The sequence below is a fragment of the Prionailurus bengalensis genome, chromosome X (genome assembly GCF_016509475.1).
Source record: "Prionailurus bengalensis isolate Pbe53 chromosome X, Fcat_Pben_1.1_paternal_pri, whole genome shotgun sequence".
Taxonomy (NCBI): Eukaryota; Metazoa; Chordata; class Mammalia; order Carnivora; family Felidae; genus Prionailurus; species Prionailurus bengalensis.
The window spans coordinates 88,085,357-88,111,165 of record NC_057361.1 but is presented as its reverse complement, the minus strand read 5'-3'; the positions used below and the strand labels follow the sequence as shown (position 1 = coordinate 88,111,165).

General features: G+C 37.7%; 1 protein-coding gene across 6 annotated transcripts in view; it reads left to right on the top strand.

Moving 5' to 3' along the window:
- The window catches only part of RBM41 (RNA binding motif protein 41), a 65,535-nt gene that overhangs the window by 15,670 nt on the left and 24,056 nt on the right, over window positions 1-25,809 (top strand). For all 6 annotated transcript variants that reach the window (XM_043571094.1, XM_043571095.1, XM_043571092.1 and 3 more), the window contains exon 5: window positions 24,644-25,047. In XM_043571094.1, coding sequence (XP_043427029.1) covers window positions 24,644-25,047 — 404 coding nt within the window. The remainder of the gene's footprint in view (window positions 1-24,643; window positions 25,048-25,809) is intronic.

The window sequence follows — 25,809 nt, the reverse complement described above, 5'->3', positions numbered from 1 at the left end:
ATTAGATATATGGTTTAGAAATATTTTCTACCATTCTGTAGGTTGCCTTTTCACTCTCTTGTGTCTTTTGCTATGTAGAAGCTTTTTAGTTTTATAGCTCCACTTACCTGTTTTTGCTTTTGTTGCCTACACTTTTGGAATTATATTTAAGAACTCATTGCTAATACCAGTGTTAAGAGGATTTTTCTCTGTTTTCTTCTAGGAGTTTTAGAGTTTCAGGTCTTACTTTTAAGTCTTTAATCCATTTTTAACGATTTTTGTGAATGATATAAAATAAGGGTTCTATTTCATTCTTTTTCCATTTCATTCTGGAGATTCAGTTTTCTAGCATCATTTGTTAAGGAGACAATCCTTTCCCCATCGTGTATTTCTGCCACTCTAGCCAAAGATCAGTTGACCATATACGTGAGGGTTTATTTCTGGGCTTTCTATTCTGTTCCACTGGTCTATATGTCTGTCGTTTTTAAGTTTATTTATTTATTTATTTATTTATTTAATTTTTTTTTTCAACGTTTATTTATTTTTGGGACAGAGAGAGACAGAGCATGAATGGGGGAGGAGCAGAGAGAGAGGGAGACACAGAATCGGAAACAGGCTCCAGGCTCTGAGCCATCAGCCCAGAGCCCGACGCGGGGCTCGAACTCCCGGACCGCGAGATCGTGACCTGGCTGAAGTCGGACGCTTAACCGACTGCGCCACCCAGGCACCCCTATTTATTTATTTTGAGAGAGAGAGAGAGTGCGCACACACGAGAGAGAGCATGAGCATGTGCGCAAGTGGGGGAGGGGCAGAGAGAGATTCCCAAGCAGGCTCCACACTGTCAGCGTAGAGCCTGATGCAGGGCTTGAAACCCACGAACCATGAGATCATGACCTGAGCTGAAGTCAAGAGTCAGACACTTAACTGACTGAGCCACCCACGTGACCCTATATGTCTGTCTTGTATTTAATTTCCAGACTTACTAAAAGTTTAATTTTTTGACAAATTTTGCTTTTATGGAAGAGCAGATTTTTCAAGGTCCTTACTCCAACATTCTAGAATTACTTTCTCTCCATTTTACTTTTATCCTATCTATATTACTATATTTGAAAGTGTGTTTCATAGTTTTTTTTAATTTTTTAATATTTATTTATTTTTGAAAGAGAGAGACAAAGTGTGAGCAGAATGGGGGAAGAGAGAGAGGGACACAGAATCCGAAGCAGACTCCAGGCTCCGAGCTGTCAGCACAGAGCCCCAATGCGGGGCTCAAACTCACGAACTGTGAGATCATGTCCTGAGCCAAAGTCAGATACTTAACCAACTGAACCACCCAGGCGCCCCATCATAATTTTTAAACAGTTTCCTATAGGATGTAGTTGGGTTGTTGTTTTTTTCCACTTTTTTATTGTGTTATCATTTACATAGCATTAAGCTCACTCATTTTAAATGTACAATTCAGTGATTTGTAGTGAGTTTACAGAGTTGGTCAACCATCATCACAATGTAGTTTTAGAACATTTCCATCACCCCACAAATTGTTCTCAATACCTTTTTCCTCTCCCAGCCCAGATAGCAACTAATCTATTGTCTCTCTATGGATTTGCCTATTCTCTCATTTCATATAAATGGAACCATATAATATGTAACCTTCTTTAACTTAACACAGTTTTTTTTTGTTTTTTTTTTTGTTTTTTTTTTCAACGTTTATTTATTTTTGGGACAGAGAGAGACAGAGCATGAATGGGGAAGGGGCAGCGAGAGAGGGAGACACAGAATCAGAAGCAGGCTCCAGGCTCCGAGCCATCAGCCCAGAGCCCGACGCGGGGCTCGAACTCACGGACCGCGAAATCGTGACCTGGCTGAAGTCGGACGCTTAACCGACTGCGCCACCCAGGCGCCCCAACACAGTGTTTTTAATTATGCCTAGAATGAGTACTTTTCCTAGTACTGAGGGATTTCCTAGTACTGAGGGATTTGTATACAAGCTGAGCACATCTTCCACAGTCAGCCAAGCAGTTTACAGTTCCATCTTAGCCCTCACTTCCTATTTGTGCAGAGTTGAGATTAGTCAGAGGTAAGAGCTTAGGGTTGTTTTTTTTCAGTCTTTCCTGAGCATGCACACAGCTCTGGCTATGTGGACAGGCCTGTGCACACGTGTGGCCTTTTAGATTCCTAGAAGAATGTTGGAGCTTTTCAGTGCCCTCTAAGGACATTTCATCTCCCAAGATTTGCTTCTGAGCTGTTTGTCAACCTATTATTTATCCCAGCTCCACCACCTCAGGCAGGGGAAAAATTCACCAACTGCCTTGGACTATTATTTTTTTTAAGTTTATTTATTTCTTTTGAGAGAGAGTGTGTGAGGGAGGGAAGGAGCAGAGAGAGAGGGAGAGAGGGAATCCCAAGCAGGCTCTAAAAGCTGACAACACAGAGCCTAATGCAGGGCTCAGTCTCATGAACCATGAGGTCATGACCTAAGCTGAAATCAAGAGTCAGATGCTTAACTGAGCCACCCAGGCGCCCCTGCCTCTGATTATTTTTGACAAAAGTTCTGGGAGAAAAGGCTCTTAGTACTGGGTGGTGAACTTTGAGTCACATCAAGGAGAGCTTTGCTTGGGGAATCTTCCAGGGAGCCACTAGAAAGGCCATGTAATAACAGTTCTCTGACAATGGTGCTTTGAAGGAGCCCCAGCCCCATTCTTCCCTCTCCAGTAGCTGTCAGGCTGCTGGTTTTCACTGTGATTTCAGGTTGTTGGTTTTCAAGGTTACCACAGGCCTGGGAGAAACGGATGAGAAAAGGGCAAGTTAAAATGTTACAAAATTTATTATTCTTACTGAGATTTAGCTATTTTTATTGAATAAATATTCCCCAGATTGCTGCAGGCCTTTGGTTAATTTCCAGAGTCCTGGAGAAGTTGATTCTGACAGTTTTTGCCAGTGTTCTCATTGTTTTTATGGAAGAGAATTTCAAGAGTTCCTGACTCTACCATTTCCACTGATGACCCCTCTCTTAATAGTATCTTCTGAAGCTTGAAAGTTTGTGATTTTGGCAAAGTCCAACTTATTTTTTTTTCATGACTTGCACTTTTGGCCTATAACTAAGATTTCTTTCTAATCCAAAGTTGCAAAGATTTTCTCATGTGTATTCTTCTGGAGGACTTATAGTTTTAGCTCATACATTTAGGTCTATGAACCATTTTGAATCAATTCCTGAATTACACATATGATGTAAGGTTAGGGTTACATTAATTTATTTGTGTATGGATATCCAATTATCCTGTACCTTTAGTTGAAAAGACTATGCTTTCCCAATTAAATTATCTTTGTAGTTTTGTAGAAAATCAATGGACTATAAATACACGGGTTTTAAAACTCTCTTTCTTTATTATTCTACTCTTTTTTTACTCTTTCTGTTTACTTTTCAGCAATCTGATTATGCTGTGTCTGGGCATGGGTTCTTTATTATTTCAAATTCTCACCTGTTCCACCTCCATGCATTCTCTCGAGTTTTTATAACTGTGTTTAGTGGGAGAGGCAGGGTGAAATGTGCTTACTTCTTCTTACATGGAAACAGGATTCCTAATAGCTGATAATTTTTGAGGGCTTATTTGTGCCAGTTTTTGTGCTAAGCATTTTGTATGTTAACTCATTTAACCTTTACAGTAGCCCTACAAGATAGTGACAGTATTATACCCATTTTACAGATAATGAAATTGAGCTTCTGAAGAGATAAGTGACTTTCTCAAGGTCAATCATTATGTGGCCATGCTAGGACTTAAATCTAGGTCTGTTCTTACATGACTGTCTGTGCTCTTGATCATAGCTTCTGTATATGTGATTTGAAAAGATTTTTTGGTTTATTGAGTGTGATTTTGCTATATTATGAGATAACCATTTTGGGGGGAGTAATGCATATCCTATTTTCTAACCTTAAATCAGTGGGAGAACAACATTTATTATCTCTAGAAATAACCTTCCTCTGAAATCTTAAATCCTACTCTATCACTCTTCCTCTGAAATCTTAAATCCTACTATATCACTCTGACCACAACCTTTTTCTCATATTTTGGCCCTTGCAACTCTCTTAACACCCATTATACCATTTCTTCAACCCTGTTGAAATCTCTAGTTCCTTGACCTTTTAATTTTCTCACAGTGGGTCATCCCCTTCCTGTATCCTCTTCCTTGCACATCTTACTTAGACTCCATCATCCATTATTTACTCATGTTCTTGCCAATGAAACATTCTTTTTGTTTCCTGGTCTGTGTGTTATACCCACCCAGCCAAACATCACCCCTGAATCAATCCAACTAATAGCCTTCTTTATTTCTGCATGATAGTTTTTGAGCATTACTAGAGAACAGACATACAGTTTTGCTGATTAATGCCTCTACGGTTTCCTCATGTCTGGTCTTGTCTAGAGCCTTCTTCCTTGTTCAGCAATGTGTCTCCTAGTCCCTGGTCAGCTCTCCATTTCATTCCTTATATATACTATTTTAGATATTCATTACTCTTTTCCGTCCCCGTGTTTCATTATTTTTAGCAGATAGTCTTTCCATTTCAAAGGAAACATTGTCATCGACAAGAGCCTTCATCTACTTTCTGCCTGACTCTGTTAACATCTGCATCCTGACCCTTATTTTCTTCCATCTCAACTCAGTGGTAGGTACGTTTTTCCTGCCTGAAGTTAATCTTTACACCTTTGTGCTTGATCCTAGCCCTCTTATCTCCCCAAGGACCTCAGTCAGTTTCCCCAGTATTGCTTCTTTCCTTTCAGGGTTTGAACGTGCTTTGTACTGTTTGCCAGTTTCCACAGTGTACCTTCTCCTACCATGAACTACCTTTAAAAACATGATAAAAACAAAAAATACCTTTCATTTGTTTAGTTATTTGAGCAAATAGTATGTTTAGATTCTCTCCCTTTGCTATAAACATAATAAGTAGCAATTGGTTTGGGGGCACCTGGGCGGTTCAGTTGGTTAAGTGTGGGACTCTTGATTTCGGCTCCGGTCATGATCTCACACTTGTGATATCGAGCCCCGTGTTGAGCCCCATTTCAGACTCTGCACTGGGCATAGAGTGTGCTTAAGATTCTCTTTCTTGGGGGAGCCTGGGTGGCTCAGACGATTAAGTGTCCTACTTCGGCTCAGGTCATGATTTCATGGCTTGAGAGGTGGAGCCCTGCATTGGGCTCTGTGCTGAGAGCTTAGAGCCTGGAGACTACTTCAGATTCTGTGTCTCCCTCTCTCTCTGCCCCTCCCCTACTCATGCTCTGTTTCTCTCTCTCTCTCAAAAATAAACATTAAAAAAAGATTCTCTCTCCCACTGCCCCTTCCTGTTCATGCGCACATGCGCTTACACTGTCTCTCAAAAAAAAGTAGTAATTGGTTTAAAAAGTGAAATAGCAAAATTGAATAAAAATTATAGACTTAAGTACATATGTTAATATTTTTTGATATCCATAGAGGAAATGAAATGATGTTTTCCAGTCTTTAATGAAAATTTTCAAACACACAGAAATGTTGAAAGAATTTTATCACAAACACCCATTATATCACCAACTAGACTCTGCCATTAGTATTTTATCACATACCTCTCCCTCTATTCATCTATCAATCTATCTTACTTTGTTGATGTATTTAAAATAAGTTGCCAGGGCGCCCGGGTGGCTCAGTCAGTTGAGTGTCCAGCTTTGGCTCAGGTCATGATCTCACGGTTTGTGAGTTCGAGCCCTGTGTCGAGCTCAGAACCTGGAGCCTGTTTCAGATTTTGTGTCTCCCTCTCTCTGCTCCTCCCCTGCTTGTGCTCTGTCTCTCTCTCTCTCAAAAATAAATAAACATTAAAAAAATTAAATAAAATAAATTGCCAGTATAAATATATATCCCCATAAATACTTCAGTATGCATACTGTTAGCTAGAATTAAATATTTAAATGTTTTATTTTGATGTAAAATTTGCATGCAGTGAAATGTACAAATTTTTTTTTAAATTTTTTTTTCAACGTTTATTTATTTTTGGGACAGAGAGAGACAGACCATGAACGGGGGAGGGGCAGAGAGAGAGGGAGACACAGAATCGGAAACAGGCTCCAGGCTCTGAGCCATCAGCCCAGAGCCCGACGCGGGGCTGGAACTCACGGACCGCGAGATCGTGACCTGGCTGAAGTCTGACGCTTAACCGACTGCGCCACCCAGGCGCCCCGAAATGTACAAATTTTAAGTGTTCATTTGCTAACTTTTCACCAGTGTCTACATTTCTTTGTAGTGATGTGTTGGTAAATGTTTAACAGCCAACTCTCCAGAAAATTAAAGGATGCTGATTTGTATCATTTGCCAGTTTCCATGGTTTATATACTCGCACCATGGCAAATTTCACGTTACCAAAGTGTTCTTGCTGAACATGGAGTCTGGAAAACAGGCGTATAATCATTGGACCATCTCTAGCATACCACTGCATGTGTGTAGCCTAATACATAGAAGATCACCACCACTCCAGAAAGTTCTGTTGTACTTCTCAGTAATTCCCCAGAGGCAACTAGTGTCTTGGTTTGTTTCCACTATTGATTAGTTTTTCCTGTTGTAGAACTGCAGATATCTGAAACCATATACTATGTATTTTTTGTGTAAGGCTTCCTCAACTCAGCATATGTTTTTGAGATTCATTCATATTGTGTATGCCAATAGTTTTTCTTCCTCTCTACAACATGATTTCTTGGAAGAATTTTCTACAATCACTGTATTATTTTTCTAGAACTGCTGTAACACATTACCACAATGCTAGTGGTTTAGAACAACAGAAATTTATCTTTTCATAGCAGCGAGAAGTCTGAAATCAAGGTGTTGGCAGGCCATGCTCTTTCTGAAGGCCCTAGAAGAGGATCCTTCCTTGTATCCTCTAGGTGCTAGCAGTTGCCAGCATTCCTTGGTGTTATAGATGCATCATTTCAATCTGTGCCTCCATCATCACATGACAGTCTTGTGTGTGTCTCTGTCTCTGTGCTTTCACATGGCCTTATAAGCACATTGGTCATTTGATTTAGGGCTCACCCTAATTCAGTGTAATGTCATCTTAACTACTGACATCTGCAAGGACCCTATTTCCAAATAAAGTCATGTCTGAGGCCAGATCTGGATGGACATGAATTTTGAGAGTATGCTATTCAATCTAGTACATTCGGCCATCTGACCTCCAAAAATTCATATCTGTCTCAGGGTGCTTGGGTGGCTCAGTCAGTTAAGCATCCGACTCTTGGTTTCGGCTCAGGTCATGATCTCACAGTTCATGGGTTCGAGCCCCACATCAGACTCCACACTACCAGGGCAGAGCTTGTTTGGGATTCTCTCTCACCTCTTCTCTCTGCCCCTCCCCCGTGCTCGCTGTCTCTCTCAAGGAATAAATAAACTTAAAAAATCATATGTGTCTCACATGCAAAATACATGCACCCCATTATAACATCCACAAAAGTCTTCACCCGTTCAACCAGCAAGTCTAAGTCCCAAATATCATCTAAATATCAACTCAAAAAGTCTCAAGTGTCACTATCTAAATAATGAAAATCAGGTGTCATTAAGGCTCTGAGTATGTTCCACCCTAAGGCAAAATTCTCTGTGAAGCTGGACAGATTATCTGCTTCCAAAATACTATTGGGAGACAGGCATCGGATAGGCATCCCCATTCTGAAAGGTCAGAAAGGAAGAAATAAAGGGGTTACTGGTCTAAAGTAAGTTAACAGCCCAGAAGGGCAAATTCTGTTACGTCTCAGAACCAAGAGTAATGCTCTGGGCTTAACGCTCTGTCCTCTGGCCCCGGGGAGGGTCTTATTCTCTGGGTCCTCTGGGATAGCCCCACCTTCTCAGCCTACCAGGGTAGCTGCAGGCCCACCCTCACTGGCTTTTGCCTCTTTGGCTTTGCCTTTGTAGTCATTCTTCATTTTGTCCTGTCTTTGTCACATTCACACGAGGCTGTTACTGTTTCTGCTGGTATAAAATTCTCCAAAACCATGTTGGTCTCATGTATGTCAAGAGATCCACACCATCAGTTATAAGGGTTTTCCACAGATCCTTTCTGGATAGCCCTTCCTCCACCCCTGGCTTCTGCTGACACCTAATCTCTTCAGTGAAAGTTTGTCCAGTCACACCATTGGCCCTGTTTCCAGAGCACACTGTTTAGATAGACTGAGAATTCTCTAAATCATGAAGTGCTGGTTTCTTTTTTAATAGATCCTTCCTTAATCTGTCTCTTTTTTCTCATTGTAAACATCAAAGAGAAATCAGGCTGCATCTTCCACACTTTGCTTGGAAATCTCCTCAGCTAAATATCCAAGTTCATCACTTATAAGTTATATTTCCCACCCAACAGAAGAACTCAATTCAGCCAAGTTTCTGCCACTTTATCACAAAGATCACCTTCCTTCCAGCATCCGATAACATGTTCATCATTTCCTTCTAATGCCTCACCAGAAGCACATTTCCTGATGTTCATATCTTTCTAGCAACATTCTATTCATGATGATATATGTGTTCTCTAAGATGATAGAAGCTTTCTCTACTGCCATCTTTACTTCTGAGCACTCACCCGAACTGCTCTTTATACCCATACTTCTACCACCAGTCTCTTCAAGGTAACCAACCTTTTACTGTCAAGCAACTCAAAAATTCTTCCAGTCTCTACCCATTACCCAATTGCAAAGCTAATTCCACATTTTTAGGTATTTGTTACAGCAGCACCCTATTTTCCAGTACAAAATCTGTATTAACTATTAAGTCACTGGTTGACTTAAAACAACAGAAATTCCTCTCTCACAGTTCTGGAGGCTAGTTCAAATCAAGATGTTGACAAGGTTGTTTCCTCCGGAGACTCTGAGGAAGAATCTTTTCCATGCCTGTCTCCTTGCTTCTAGTGGGTGCTGGCAATCCTTGGCTTGTAGAGACATCACTCCAATCCCTGTTTCTATCATTACATGACATGTGTGTCTGTGTCTCTGTGTCTCTTCATGACCTTCTTAAAAAGACACCAGTCATTGGATTTAGGGTCCACTCTAATCCAGTATGACCTCATCTTAACTAATTGTGTCTGCAAATACTCTATTTCCAAATAAGGTTACATTTTGAGGTTCTGAGTGGACATGAATTTGACGGAGGGTGGGGAGGAGGGATACTGTTCAGTCCAGTACACTCGGTTATTTTTGCTTCTTTACCTCTCACTCACGTTTCTTTTTAAAAAAAAATTTTTTTTTAACGTTTATTCCTTTTTGAGAGACAGAGAGACAGAGCATGAGTGGGGAAGGGGCAGAGAGAGGGAGACACAGAATCCAAGGCAGGCTCCAGGCTCTGAGCCGTCAGCACAGAGCCCGACGCGGGGTTCGAACTCACAGACTACAAGGTCATGACCTGAGCCAAAGTCGTCACTCAACTGACTGAGCCATCCAGGCGCCCCTCACTCACGTTTCTTAAAAATATATTTTTAATAATGAAATAGGTCATGCCAAAGAGTACTTAACACGTACATTCAGTCAAGTCAAGAAATAAAAGGTTGCCAGTACTCCAGAAGTCTTTGTATGCTCTTCAGAAATCACATCCCCCTGCCTACCAGATATAATTACTGTCCTGACTTGTGATAATTATTTCTTTGCTTTATATATTTTACCACCCATACATATATCACTAGACAGTGGTTAGCTTTGCTTGTTTTTAGGCATTATATCAATGAATTGTATGTATTCTGTTGGGTCTTCCTTTTCTACCTAATGCTATATTTGTGAGATTCATCCATATTACAATGCATAACCATAGTTCATTCACTTTCATTGCAGTATAGTATTCCTTTATGTGGACATACCAAACTTTGTTTATCCATTTTACTATAGTGGGTCATGTGGGTTGTGTCCATCTGGGAGCTATAAGTATCAGTTCTGCTATTGTGACCCTTTTGGTACAGGTGTCCTAGGACATATGTGCAGGGGTTTCTCAGGATATATACCTAGGAGTGGAATTGAGGGGTGAAGAATTCATACATGTTCAACTTTATAGATGATAACTCTTTGTGAAGGGATTGTCCCAAGACAAAAGGCCACCAAACACGTGTGAAGAAGGTTCAGGTTGTTTCATATCTTTGTCCACACTGTGTATTGTCAGACTCCAGTCTGATGGGCATTTACTTGTATTTCATTATATTATTTTTGCCCTTTCTTAATAATTTACATTCATTTATATTACTTCTTTTTTATAGTGTTTAGTACGGTCTTATTTTTCTCAACCTTTTATTTTGAAAAATTTCAAACATGGAGAAAAATCAAAAGAATAGTACACCCATACCCTTCATGTACATTTACCAACTATGGCATTTTTCCACATTTGCTATACCTCTGTCTTCTTCTACATGAGAATATGTGTGTGTGGTTTGTATATTGCTAAACAATTTGAAAGTAAATCTCAAACATTAAGCGGTTTTACTCTTTTTTTTAATGTTTATTTATTTTTGAGAGAGAGGGCATGAGCAGGGGCAGGCAGAGAGCAAGGGAGACACAGAATCCAAAGCAGGCTCCAGGCTCTGAACTGTCAGTATAGAGCCTGATGCTAGGCTCGAACTCATGAACCGTTAACCATGACCTGAGCCGAAGTTGGCGGCTTAACCAACTCAGCCACCCTGGCACCCCAAGAGGTTATACTCTTAAATACTTCATTATGTATCTTGTAAGAATATAGACATTCTCCTATATAATCACAGTATTATGATCACTCTTAAGATATTTAGCATTGTTACCCTGATATTATCTAATTTACAGTTTTCAATTAGAGTTCTTAATTTTAAATCCAGGATATAATCATGGATCACACATTGCATTTAATTTACTTTAGAACAGTTCGTGTGTGTGTGTGTGTGTGTGTGTGTGTGTGTGTGTGTCTGTTTTTCAGGCATTGATATTTTTCAGGAGTCCAGGTCCATATTATTTTGTTTGTTTCATTGTGGTTTTAACTTCCTTCTCTTGATGTCTAATGAGGTTGGAAACCCTCTCACACATTATTGACCATTTGGATAGCCTCCTTTGTGAAATGGCTATTCAGTTCCTTTGCCCATTTAGCAAATGTGGAATTGTCTATTTCCTACCTGAATATCATCTGTTTATATCTGTGTCTAGATGCAGTCTTGGTTCAGAGGTCATTTTAGGCATGTATCAAAGCAATAGCTCAGCCCCAAAGCCCTGAGATAGGACAAATCTCAGTGATCACTACTTACCTTCAGTACTACTACAGAGAAGAGGGAGCTTGGAAAGTGTTGTGGTTATATGTCCTGAATATTCTGTCTCCAAACTTCATCTCTAATCTTACATGCATTTCTTACAAATTTGTACAAGTTCTTTACTATTGTGGATAGTTGCTTTTTGTCATTTATATGTTGAAAATGCCTATTCCCATTTTGTGGCTTATCATTTTGCTGCCTTTATGGTGTCTTTTGATGAATAAAAGTTCTTCATTTTTATGTAATAAACTCTATTAATTTTTCTTTGTACCTGCTGATTTTTGTGCTTGGTTAATAAATCCTTCCCTACATGAGCTCAGGAAGATATTGTTCTTTATTCTAAAAGCTTTATGTTTTTGCCTTTCACATTTAAGTCTGATCTGGCTGGAATTCATTTCCGTATATGATATGAAGTAGGATTTCAGGATTTTTTTTTTTACCGTATAAATAACCCTCTATCCCAACACTATATATTGAAAATGTCCCTGCACTGTTGTTGTATTACTAGCTCTGTTATATATCAGGTGGTCATGTATGCATGGATGTTTTTATGGGTTCTCTCTTTTGTTCCTTTGGTCTTTTTAGCTATCAGTATATCAGAATCAGTATCACAGTTTTGATTTTTAATGTTTTGCTATATGGTACAATAGAACAATTCCTTCCACCTGTTCTTCTTTAAAAGTGTTTGATACTTTGCTTTTCCATGGAAATTTTAGAATCAGCTTGTCAAGTTATACACACACACACACACACACACACACACACAGATGCACATACACACATATTCTCTTATGTGATTTTGATTGAGATTCCGTTGAGTATCTTTTTTATTTTTTTATTTTTTATTTTTTTATTTTTTATTATTTATTTATTTATTTATTTTTATATTATTATTTTTTATTTTTTTAAGTTAAAAAAATTTTTTTAGTATTTACTTATTTTGAGAGGCAGAAACCGAGTACGAGCGGGGGAAGGGCAGAGAGAAGCAGACACAGAATCCGAAGCAGGCTGCAGGCTGTGAGCAAGCTGTCAGCACAGAGTCCCATGCGGGGCTCAAACCCACCAACCATGAGATCATGACCTGAGCCGAAGTCGGACACTCAACTGACTGAGCCACCCAGGTGCCCCTTAAATTTTTTCAAAGCTTATTTATGAGAGAGAGAGAGAGAGAGCAAGAGACAGCACAAGTGGGGGAGGGGCAGCGAGAGAGGGAGACCCAGAATCCGAAGGAGGCTCCAGGCTCTGAGCTGTCAGCACAGAGCCTGACGTGGGGCTCAAACTCAAACCATGAGAGCATGCCCTGAGCCGAAGTCGGATGCTTAACCGACTGAGCCACCCAGGCACCCTGAGATGCTATCAAGTATTTAAATGAATTGAGGAGAGTTAACATATTTGCACTATGAATCTTCAGAACTTCAAGTGTGAATATGGTATATTTTTCCATTCATTTAATTATTCTTTAATGTCTTTTAATATATTTTACCTATTTTTTAACATTTTGTGAGACTAGTGTTTTTTCTTAATTTTTAAACAACTTTATGGAGGTATGTAATTTACATGTGATAAAATTCACCTGTTGTAAGTGTCCAGTCAGGTGATTTTTAGCAAATTTATTGAATTATGCAATTATCAGTACAATCCAATTTTAAGACATTACTGTCACTGCAAAATTCCCTTGAGTGTATTTGCAGTAAATCACCCCCATGCCTACCCCAAGCCTTCTGTCTCTATAAATTTGTTGTATCTATGTGTTTCATTTAAATGGAATCTTAACAATATGTGATTTTGGAATTTGGCTTCTTTCGGATAACGTGTTTTCGAAGTTTGTTCATGTTGTAGCCTGTATCAGCAATTCATTCCTTTTTATTACTAAATAGTCTTCCATTGTGTGGTTATACCACATTTTTTTTATCCTTTCACCAATTGATAGCATTTGGGTGGCTCCACTTTTTGGCTACTATGATTAATACTATGAACATTCATGTCCAGGTTTTTGTGTGGATATGTTTTCACTTCTCTTGAGTGAATGGAATTTCTAGGTCATATGATAACTCTGTGTATAACTGTTTGAGGAACTGCCAAACTGTTTTCCAATATGGTTGCATCATTTTACTTTCTCATCAGTGATGCTCTTACTTCTTTACATCCTTTCTAACACTTGTTTTTCCTTTTATTTTTTCACAGCCATACTAGCGAGTATGTACTAATACTAATATCTCCATGTGGTTTACTTTGATTTTCTGTAATAAATAATCATGAATATGTTTCATGTGTTTATTAGCCATTCTTAAGTCTTTGGTGAAGTGTCTGTTCAAGTCTTTTACCCATTTTTTGATGGGGTGCCTTTGTTTTTTTTGTACTATTGAGTGGTAAGTGTTCGTTATGTATTCTGAATACAAGTAACTTTATAAGTTATATGATTTGCAAATATTTTCTTCCAGTCGGTAGCTTGTCTTTTTATTTTCTTAATGGTGTCTTTTGAAGCACCAAAGTTTTTAATTTTAATGAGGTTTAATTTTAATGAGGTGTATCAATTTGTTCCTTTATGATTTGGACTTTTTGGTATCATATCTAAGAAATCTTCGCTTAACCCAAGGTCAGAGAGATATTATTCTATGTTTCCTTCTAGAATATATATTGTTTTAGCTCTTAAAATTAGAACCATTATCCAGTTTGAGTTAATTTTTATATGTGAGATAAATGTTCTATGTTCCTATTTTTATATATGCATATCCAATTGTCCCAGCACTATTTATTGTAAAGACTATTATTTCTCCCATTGAATTGTCTTAGCACCTTTGTGGAAAATCAATTGGCTATAAATGTAAGAGTTTATTTAGGGCACTTGTTTTGGTTCCATTGATGTATATGCCTATCCTTATACTCTGAATATCTTTACCTTTATAGTAAGTTTTGAAATCAGTTAGTGTAACTCCTCCAACTTTGTTCCTGTTTTTCAAAATTGCTTTGGTTATTTTAGGTCCTTTGTATTTCCATGTAAATTTTAGAAACAGCTTGTCAAGTTTTCTATTAAAAAAGCTGCTGATATATGATAAGGATTGTGTCAAGTCTGTAATTCAGTTTTGGGAAAAGTGGCCATTTTAATAATATTAATCTAATCCATCAGCATGTAATGTCTCTTCGTTTAGCTCTTCTATAATTTATTTCAGCAATGTTTTACAGTTTTAAGTTTACAAATATTTGTATTAGTTCTTTTTTTTAATTTTTTTAATATGAAATTTATTGTCAAATTGGTTTCCATACAACACCCAGTGCTCATCCCAAAAGGTGCCCTCCTCAATACCCATCACCCACCCTCCCCTCCCTCCCACCCCCCATCCACCCTCAGTTTGTTCTCAGTTTTTAAGAGTCTCTTATGCCTTGACTCTCTCCCTCTCTAACTTCTTTTTCTTTCTTCCCCTCCCCCATAGACTTCTGTTAATTTTCTCAGGATCCACATAAGAGTGAAAACATATGGTATCTGTCTTTCTCTCTATGACTTATTTCACTTAACATAACACTCTCCAGTTCCATTCACGTTGCTACAAAAGGACATATTTCATTCTTTCTCATTGCCACGTAGTACTCCATTGTGTATATAAACCACAATTTCTTTATCCATTCATCAGTTGATGGACATTTAGGCTCTTTCCATAATTTGGCTATTGTTGAGAGTGCTGCTATAAACATTGGGGTACAAGTGCCCCTATGCATCAGCACTCCTGTATCCCTTGGGTAAATTCCTAGCAATGCTATTGCTGGGTCATAGGGTAGGTCTATTTTTAATTTTTTGAGGAACCTCCACACTGTTTTCCAGAGCGGCTGCACCAGTTTGCATTCCCACCAACAGTGCAAGAGGGTTCCTGTTTCTCCACATGCTCTCCAGCATCAATAGTCTCCTGATTTGTTCATTTTAGCCACTCTGACTGGCGTGAGGTGATATCTGAGTGTGGTTTTGATTTGTGTTTCCCTGATGAGGAGCGACATTGAGCATCTTTTCATGTGTCTGTTGGCCATCTGGATGTCTTCTTTAGAGAAGTGTCTATTCATGTTTCTGCCCATTTCTTCACTGGATTATTTGTTTTTTGGGTGTGGAGTTTGGTAAGCTCTTTATAGATTAAGGATACTAGCCCTTTGTCCGATATGTCATTTGCAAATATCTTTTCCCATTCCGTTGGTTGCCTTTTAGTTTTGTTGATTGTTTCCTGTGCTGTGCAGAAGCTTTTTATCTTCATGAGGTCCCAATGGTTCATTTTTGCTTTTAATTCCCTTGCCCTTGGGAATGTGTCAAGTAAGAAATTGCTGCAGCTGAGGTCAGAGAGGTCTTTTCCTGCTTTCTCCTCTAGGGTTTTGATGGTTTCCTGTCTCACATTCAGGTCCTTAATCCATTTTGAGTTTGTTTTTGTGAATGGTGTAAGAAAGTGGTCTAGTTTCAACCTTCTGCATGTTGCTGTCCAGTTCTCCCAGCACTATTTGTTAAAGAGACTTTTTTCCATTGGATATTCTTTCCTGCTTTGTCAAAGATTAGTTGGCCATACGTTTGTGGGTCTAATTCTGGGGTTTCTATTCTATTCCATTGGTCTTTGTGTCTGTTTCTGTGCCAATACCATGCTGTCTTGATGATTACAGCTTTGTAGTAGAGGCTAAAGTCTGGGATTGTGATGCTTCCTGCTTTGGTCTTCTTCAAAATTCCTTTGGCTATTCGGGGCCTTTTGTGGTTCCATATGAATTTTAGAATTGCTTGTTCTAGTTTTGAGAAGAATGCTGGTGCAATTTTGATTGGGATTGCATTGAATGTGTAGATAGCTTTGGGTAGTATTGACATTTTGACAATATTTATTCTTCCAACCCATGAGCACAGAATGTTTTTCCATTTCTTTATATCTTCTTCAATTTCCTTCGTGAGCTTTCTATCGTTTTCAGCATATGGATCTTTTACATCTTCGGTTAGATTTATTCCTAGGTATTTTATGCTTCTTGGTGCAATTGTGAATGGGATCAGTTTCTTTATTTGTCTTTCTGTTGCTTCATTATTAGTGTATAAGAATGCAACTGATTTCTGTACATTGATTTTGTATCCTGCGACTTTGCTAAATTCATGTATCAGTTCTAGCAGACTTTTGGTGGAGTCTATCGGATTTTCCATGTATAATATCATGTCATCTGCAAAAAGTGAAAGCTTAACTTCATCTTTGCCCATTTTGATGCCTTGGATTTCCTTTTTTTGTCTGATTGCTGATGCTAGCACTTCCAACACTATGTTAAACAACAGAGGTGAGAGTGGACATCCCTGTCGTGTTCCTGATCTCAGGGGGAAAGCTCTCAGTTTTTCCCCATTGAGGATGATGTTAGCTGTGGGCTTTTCATAAATGGCTTTTATGATCTTTAAGTATGTTCCTTCTACCCCGACTTTCTCGAAGGTTTTTATTAAAGAAGATGCTGAATTTTGTCAAATGCTTTTTCTGCATCGATTGACAGGATCATATGGTTCTTTTCTTTTATTAATGTGATGTATCACATTGATTGATTTGCGAATGTTGAACCAGCCCTGCATCCCAGGAATGAATCCCACTTGATCATGGTGAATAATTGTTTTTATAAGCTGTTGAATTCAAATGTGGTTTTTTTTTTTTTCTCAACGTTTTTATTTATTTCTGGGACAGAGAGAGACAGAGCATGAACGGGGGAGGGGCAGAGAGAGAGGGAGACACAGAATCGGAAACAGGCTCCAGACTCCGAGCCATCAGCCCAGAGCCTGACACGGGGCTCGAACTCACGGACCGCGAGATCGTGACCTGGCTGAAGTCGGACGCTCAACCGACTGCGCCACCCAGGCGCCCCTAAGCTGTTGAATTCAATTTGCTAGTGTCTTATTGAGAATTTTTGCATTCATATTCATCAGGGATATTGGCCTGTAGTTCTCTTTTTTTACTGGGTCTCTGTCTGGTTTAGGAATCAAAGTAATGCTGGCTTCATAGAATGAGTCTGGAAGTTTTCCTTCCCTTTCTATTTTTTGGAATAGCTTGAGAAGGATAGGTATTATTGCTGCTTTAAATGTCTGGTAGAGGGGCGCCTGGGTGGCGCAGTCGGTTAAGCGTCCGACTTCAGCCAGGTCACGATCTCGCGGTCCCTGAGTTCGAGCCCCGCGTCAGGCTCTGGGCTGATGGCTCAGAGCCTGGAGCCTGTTTCCGATTCTGTGTCTCCCTCTCTCTCTGCCCCTCCCCCGTTCATGCTCTGTCTCTCTCTGTCCCAAAAATAAATAAACGTTAAAAAAAAATTTTTTTTTAAATAAAAAATAAAAAATAAATGTCTGGTAGAATTCCCCAGGGAAGCCACCTAGTCCTGGACTCTTATTTGTTGGGAGATTTTTGATAACTGATTCAATTTGTTCACCCGTTATGGGTCTGTTCATGCTTTCTATTTCTTCCTGTTTGAGTTTTGGGAGTATGTGGATGTTTAGGAATTTGTCCATTTCTTCCAGGTTGTCCAGTTTGTTGGCATATAATTTTTCATAGTATTCCCTGATAATTGCTTGTATTTCTGAGAGATTGGTTGTAATAATTCCATTTTCATTCATGATTTTATCTATTTGGCTCATCTCCCTTTTCTTTTTGAGAAGCCTGACTAGAGGTTTATCAATTTTGTGTATTTTTTCAAAAAACCAGCTCTTGGTTTCATTGATCTGCTCTCCAGTTTTTTTTTAGATTCTATATTGTTTATTTCTGCTCTGATCTTTATTATTTCTCTTCTTCTTCTGGGTTTGGGGTGTCTTTGCTGTTCTGCTTCTAGTTCCTTTAAGTGTGCTGTTAGATTTTGTATTTGGGATTTTTCTTGTTTCAGGGGATAGGCCTGGATTGCAATGTATTTTCCTCTCAGGACTGCCTTTGCTGCATCCCAAAGTGTTTGGAATCTTCTTTTCATTTTCATTTGTTTCCATATATTTTTAATTTCTTCTGTAATTGCCTGGTTGACCCACTCATTCTTTAGTAAGGTGTTCTTTTGGAGGTTTTCCAGACTTTTTCCTGTGGTTGATTTCAAGCTTCATAGCATTGTGTTCCTAAAGTATGCATGGTATGATCTCAATTCTTGTATACTTATGAAGGGCTGTTTTGTGACCCAGTATGTGATCTATCTTGGAGAATGTTCCATGTGCACTCAAGAAGAAAGTATATTATGTTGCTTTGGGATGCAGAGTTCTAAATATATCTGTCAAGTCTGTTAGTTCATAAATATTTTTTTCATTTTTACGTTCTTGTGAACAGAAAACAATTCTGAAAATTATTTCATTTTCTGATTGTTACATACATGTATCTAATAGAAAAACAGTTGATTATTGAGTATCTATCTTGCATTCTTGATCTTGTGATATTCTTTTATTAATTCTAGTAGTTTTATTGTGGATACCTTGGAATTTTCTGCATGGACAATTATGTTACCTATGCATAAGGCAGTTCTACTTCTTTCTTTCCAATCTAGATGTCTTTTTGTTTTTGTTTTTGCCTCCTTACACTGTCTAGAACCTTCAGTACAGTGTTGAATGGAAGTGGTGAGAGCAAGCATTCTTGCCTTGTTCCCAGTGTTGGGGGGGAAACATTTAGTTTTTAACCATTAAATATAATTTTATCTTTAGGTTCTTTGTACATGATCTTTGTACATGATCTGTAGCATTGTAATACATTACTTTCTTGTGGGTGCTATAACTATATAAACTTAGTGGCTTAAAGCAACTACTTTCTTCTTATATACAGTTCTAGAGGTCAGAAGTTGTAAAATCAAGTTGTCCATAGGGCTGCCTTCCTTCTGGAGTTCTCTAGGGGAGCCTTTTCCAGCTTTTAGACCTACGTGTAATTCCTTGGCTCATGGCTCTTTTCTCACATTACTTCAAATTCTACTTCCATTACTACATCTACTCCTCTGTCTCTGACCCTCCTGCCTCATTCTTTATAAGGACCCTTGTGATTATATTGGGCCCACCTGCGTAATCCAGGCTACTCTCCTAACTCAAGATCTGTAACTTATTCACATCTGTAGAATCTCCTTTGCCATGTAACGTTTTCATAGATTCCAGGAATTAGGATGTGGACTTTTTTGAGGTGTCATTCAGCCTATCATATGCAGGCTGAGGATGTACCCTTGTTATTCATACATAATTGAGGGTTTTTTTTTAAATCACGAATGGATGTTGGATTTTGTTTAATGCTTTTTCTGCACCTACTATAGTGATCATGTGATTTAATGTTTATATCTATTTTTTTTAACGTTTATTTATTTTTGAGACAGAGAGAGACAGACCATGAACGGGGGAGGGTCAGAGAGAGGGAGACACAGAATCCGAAACAGGCTCCAGGCTCTGAGCTGTCAGCACAGAGCCCGACACGGGGCTCAGACTCACGGACCGCGAAATCATGACCTGAGCCAAAGTCAGCCGCTTAACCGACTGAGCCACCCAGGCGCCCCAATGTTTATATCTATTAATAGGATGTATTCATTGCTTTTTTTTTAGATGCTAAACCTATCTTTCATTTCTGGGACAAATTCTACTTATGCGTATATAATCATTTCTATATGTTGCTGGATTAGGCTTGCTAATATTTTGTTAAGGATTTTTGTGTCCGTGAGGGATATTTATCTGTGGTTTTCTTTGCTTGTGAAGTTTTTGTTTAGCTTTGGTTTCAGTATAGTACTGACATCATAGAATAAGTTGGAAAAGATTCCCTGCTCTGTTTTCTGAGAGTGTTTGTGTGTGATTGGTATTATTTCTTTAAATATTTGGTAGACATTAAATGAAGACATCTTGACGTGGACTTTTCTTTGTGAGCAGATTGTTGATTACTAATTCAACCAATTTACTTATTATGAGTTTATTCAGCTATTCTCTTTATTTTTGTGTCTGCTTGTTAATTTGCATCTTTCTATGAGTTTGTCCATTCATTTAAGCTTTCTAATTTGTTGGCCTAAAGTTATTTATAATATTCCCTTATACTCGTTTCCATTTCTATAGGGTCAGTAATTATGCCTCATCTTTAATTCTTGATGTTAGTAATTTCTGTCTTTTATTTTCTTGGTTGCCCTAGCTAAGGGTTTGCCATTTTGTTAAAGTTTTCAAAGAATCAGCTTTTGGTTTCATTGATTTTCTCTTCTTTTTTTTTTTTTTTTTGTTGTTTTCTATTAACACTAATTTATACCCTGATCTTTATTATTTTCTTCTTTTTCCTTGCTTTGTGTTTAGTTTGCTCTTTTTCTAGTTTCCTAAGTTTGGAAGCTCAGATTATAGGTTTGAAAACATTCTTCTTTTCTGATATAGGTGTTTAAAGCTACAGATTTCTCTCTCAGCATTGTTTTAGCTGCATCGATAAATTTAGATTATGGTGTTTTCATTTAGTTCAAAATATTTTTAAAATTTCCTTTGTAAGTTTTTGACCTATGAGGTATTTAGAATTGTGCTGTTTAATTTCTAAATATTTGTGTTTTCTCAGATTTCTTCCAGCAGTGGATGTCTAATCTGATTCCATTGTGGTCAGATAAATAGTTTGTATGATTTCAGACTTTATCATTTTTTTGAGACATGTTCCTCACTTTGGAGCCCTTATTCTAATATCAGCATGATAGTTTCCCATACTTTCTTTAAGTCATATCTCTCAAATGTCACTTTTTCAATGAGACTTATCAAGACTAACATTAAAATTGCAACTACCACTACTACCACCCCCTAGCACTTCCAGTCACCCATTATGCTGCTGTATTTTTTTCACAGCACTCATAACCTTCTAACATTCTATATAATTCACTGAGCTCCATAAAGATAGGGATCTTTATTTTATATAGATATACCCCAAGAACCTACCTGAATCATAATAGTCACTAAATATATATTTCTGAATGTATACATTAGAATATTTATCCACTTGGTCATATGTAGCTGAAATTTCTCCACTTTCGTTAGGATGTATTATTTCATAATATAAACTGACTACAATTTTATAATTGATTCTTAGATGGACATTTACATTTTTGCCAGTTTAAAGCTATTATAAATAGCACTGATCTAAACATTATTACTATTGTATCCTGGTACACATATATCTAAATTTTTCTAGGGTATATATGTAAGCATGGAAATTGTCATATTATGAGCATATATTTAACATTGGTAGATAATGTTATAGTGATTTGCCCTATGGGTGCACATTCCTACCAGCAATGTAGGAGGTTTCTATTTGCTCTACAATTTCACTGACCTGTGATATTGGTATTCTTTTTAATTTTTTGCCAACATGGCAGTTTTCTATTAGTATCCCATTACCTTCTTAATTAGCATTTCTCTGAATTCTAATATCATTGAGCATTTTTGCATATATTTGTCAGTCATGTATGTCTCCTCTTTTGTGAGGCTTTTTTTTTCAATCACCTGCCCCTTTCCTTAATGGTTATTTACCAGTTATTTGTGCAGCAAACATCTCGTCCCATTCTATGACTTTTCTCTCTTTATGATTTTTTTAATGAACAAAAGTTTTAAATTGTAATATAGTTGAGTTTGCTAATATTTTCTTTAATGGTTAGTGCTTTTGGCATCTTAAGAAATCCTTTTCTAAATATTCTTATACCCTGCTGGTGGAAAGGCAGAATAGTACAACTCCTACAGAGTGGAATTTAGCAATATATGGAAAAAGTACATACACATTTACCCTTTGTCTCAGCAATGCCACCTCTTATAATCTATTTCAAAGATATACTGGAAAAATACAAAATCCTGTATGCACAAGGCTGTTTGTCAGGACATTATTCATATAAGCAAAAAAGACTGGATACAACACTAATGTGCATCAGTAGAGGAGTAGTTGAATAAACTAGTACATCCACACAGTAGAGTACTGTGCAGTTATCAAGAGGAAGGAGAAGAGCTCTACACATTAATATAGTTATTTCCAGGATATATGGCTAAGTGCAAAAAAGAAAGTTGTAGAACAACGTTTATAGTAAGTTACCTTGTATGTAGAAGAGGGGTGTAACTAATGAATTATACACATATATATGTGTTGTGTGTGTGCACCTATTTGCTTATATTTTCAAAAACAAAAACAAAAAAGAAACCTAGCTCCTAGAGACTCAGTTGGTTGAGCATCTGAGTGTCCGACTCTTGATTTTGGCTTGGGTCATGATCTCATGGTTCAGGAGATCAAGCCCCACATAGGGCTCTGTGCTGACACTACAGAGCCCGCTTGGGATTCTCTCTCTCCCTCTCTCTCTGCCCCTCCCCAAGTCGCATGCGTGTTCTCTCACTCTCTCTCTCAAAAATATAAATAAATAAACATTTAAAAAAGAAACAATGGAATCATAATGTCAAAACCTAATAAAAATTATTATTTATGGAAAACAAAAGGAATGGGATGAAGGGAACAGAGATAGAGTTGAGGCTTCTGTGAAGGTACTGTATGTATTACACAGTTTTCACCTTAGACTCATATAGTGTTCTGCATAATTTAAAAAACTAATAAAAAATAGAAAAAATCAATTCCGAAAGTTCATAAATAACTTGAAGCAAATGAACCTAACTATAAATAAAGTTGGTAGCATAACCATACAGAGAAAGCAGTTATGTAAAGTGACTTTAACACAACATTTGTACATGTATTCATTCCTAAAACTGTATTCAGTGGTTTTATTATTGATAGTTGTATTAGTATTGTTATTGACATTTTAAAATTCTATAAAAACCAAGAAGTTTGAGTAAAAACCTTGAATATTACATTTAAAGTGGACGTACCAGTATGAGCTCATGATTTATTTTTCTTTTAAAAGAATTTCCTAGCGTTGTCCAGTGAAAAGGCCTAGAAGCAACAACTCAACATCTGTGAACACACCTGACAACACATTGTGGTTTCTAAATACTATTCCCCATTAAAAGGACCCAGGGTCCTTGGAGAGATAATCTAGGTTTGAGTCAGGGAATATTCAAAATGAATTTGTAACACCTTGCTGTGCCAAAAAAATGGAAAGCAACACAGGAGCCAATTTGAAGGGACTTACTGGTCCCAAGTGAGATAATTTGACCACCAAAAAGAATAAAGACTACATTTAATTGAAACACAATCAAACATATGAAAATGGTCTCATGATTATACTAAAAATAATCAGGTTACCATTGGACATTTCTAAGGTACCAAGTCATTACTCTCATAGTTGGTAAATACTGGGAAAAAAATCAAGCATTTGTCCTGCCTTTCCTGTATAAACTGTATATGGGAAAACCAAATAATTGACGGTAAGTTCATTATAGGATTCCAGATAATAAATACAACAGAAATAATAGAATTAATAAACACAAAATAAATAATATAATTAGGGGAGTTCCATTTTGCAACTCTTAATAAATTAATAGATCTAGGCAATGGTCATCCATAGATGCAAATCCCATTAGGTGAATGGGAAGACTTCACAGTGGAGGGATCAGACTAACACTGTCTGAATCTGCTGATCAACTTTAGCAACATTAAAGTGGGACCACCAAACATGTGCCCTATGACATGACATAATAGGAAGTATACATCTATCTGTGGAGGATCGTTGCCTAAAATATTGAGCGTAAATCTAATCACATCTCTAGGTCAGCACTATCTTAATGCAGTGTTCCACAATGATGTAAATGGTTTCTATCTATTCTGCCATTCATGGTATCCACTAGCTACATATGTCTCTCAAGCATTTGAAATGTGACTAGTTAACTGGGGAGCTGACATTTAAAACATTAAATAGATTTGTGTGGCCAATGACTATTGTCTTAGCGTAGCTCTAGATTTAACTGCCAGTTTGTAAGAAATAGAGGGGATTAAGGAACAAGTGAAACAATAACATGAGGAGCAATAAGTCAAATTTCATTTGTTCTCTGGACAAATGATGTGGTTCCTCCAATAATTCAATGGGATGTGGAAAAAATGAGCTGGAGGGGTGTAAATGAAGGGGCACTGTTTTAAAATAGAACAGACTTAAGAGTTATAACAGCCAAAGCCTGGTTTAGATTCTGCATTGAACGGCCAAGTGTAAAAAGATAACTTTGAGAGAATCAGAGCCACTTGAATATGAACTCCATTGTAGATAATACTAAGGAATTATTCTGTGGAGTGGGATAATGCCACACTGGTTACATTTTTAATGTCCTTATCAGTTAGGTGCATGTACTTGCATGACTCAGAGTGAGCACCTCCTTAGATTTTGCACCCGAGGGACCTCACTTGCCTCACCATAGTTCCACCCTTGTTTGAGATACACTGCATTAAACCAACTATATACTACTGTCATTTGTCAAAGGTTGTAATCACTTACCCCAACAGAGTTTCTATATCTGAAACCCAAGATTTAATTTTTATTTATTTGTCAAAAGTTTTATTGGTAGGCTTTGTAGAACTTCCCTATCTCTTTGTCTTGATCTAGATGAACCCCAAAAGAAGAACAAAGGTGATCCCATGAACAACCTGGAAAGTTTTTACCAAGAGATGATAATGAAAAAACGTCTTGAAGAGTTCCAACTTATGAGAGGTGAACCCTTTGCTTCCCACTCACTGGTCTCAGCTACATCAGTGGGAGATAGTGGCACAGCTGAGAACCCGTCATTACTCCAGGACAAGGGAAAACAGGCAGCACAGGGTAAAGGTCCCAGTCTCCATGTGGCAAAAGTTTTTGATAATTCACCTGAGCAGTGTTGGACTGGGCCTAAGAAGCTGACGCAGCCAATAGAATTTGTCCCAGAAGATGAGATCCAGAGAAATCGTTTGTCAGAGGAAGAGATCCGAAAAATTCCTATGTTTTCTTCATATAATCCAGGGGAGCCAAACAAGGTATAGGCCAAACCAAGAAAAAAAACATGGGTTGTTTTAATTTTTCTTTACCTCTACCTAAATTAATACTTTTAAATTAGCTTTGATTATACCAAGGAATCGTGACATAGGCATAGTGATTGTGTTTTTCCTTGACTTTGACTATTAATTCTCTTCATACTATATAAATAGCATATTTCCTCTGATGTTCATTGTGGTTTCCTGAGGTCCTAAGCTATCCTTAGAATTTTAAAGAAATCTTGATGAGACTCTAGTCCATACCCACTAGAGGCCCTGAATTGAAGGGAAAGTAACCTCCAGTTTCCTAGGCTAGTAATAAATCAAGTAGTATTCCTAAGACCACCATATCAGGTAACCATGGTGCCTCTGAAATTAGTCAATAAATAATTGGCCACCTGGTTGTGAGTAGGGTTTAGTGTTATTGCATGAGTTTTTTTTCTTTAGAATGCTCCATCTGGCTTTCATATGACATATGACTTGAAACTGCTAATAGCTAAGCAGCAAAGTGAAAGTACAAGGCCTCTAAGGCTTGAGAAATTGACAAATATATAAGAATTGTAAACCTTGTTTTATTGATCACATCATTATTTCACATTATTGGTATATGTTAACATCCAGAATGGAAAACTTTGTTATGTCGCCCAAAGAGGCAACACAAGCCCCTGGAGCATATACTTGGCTGTGTTTAATTTAAAAAACAAAACCAAAAAAAATAATGTTAGCTTCTGGCTGTCCCTGAATTTTTAAAAAAGACATTGTAGA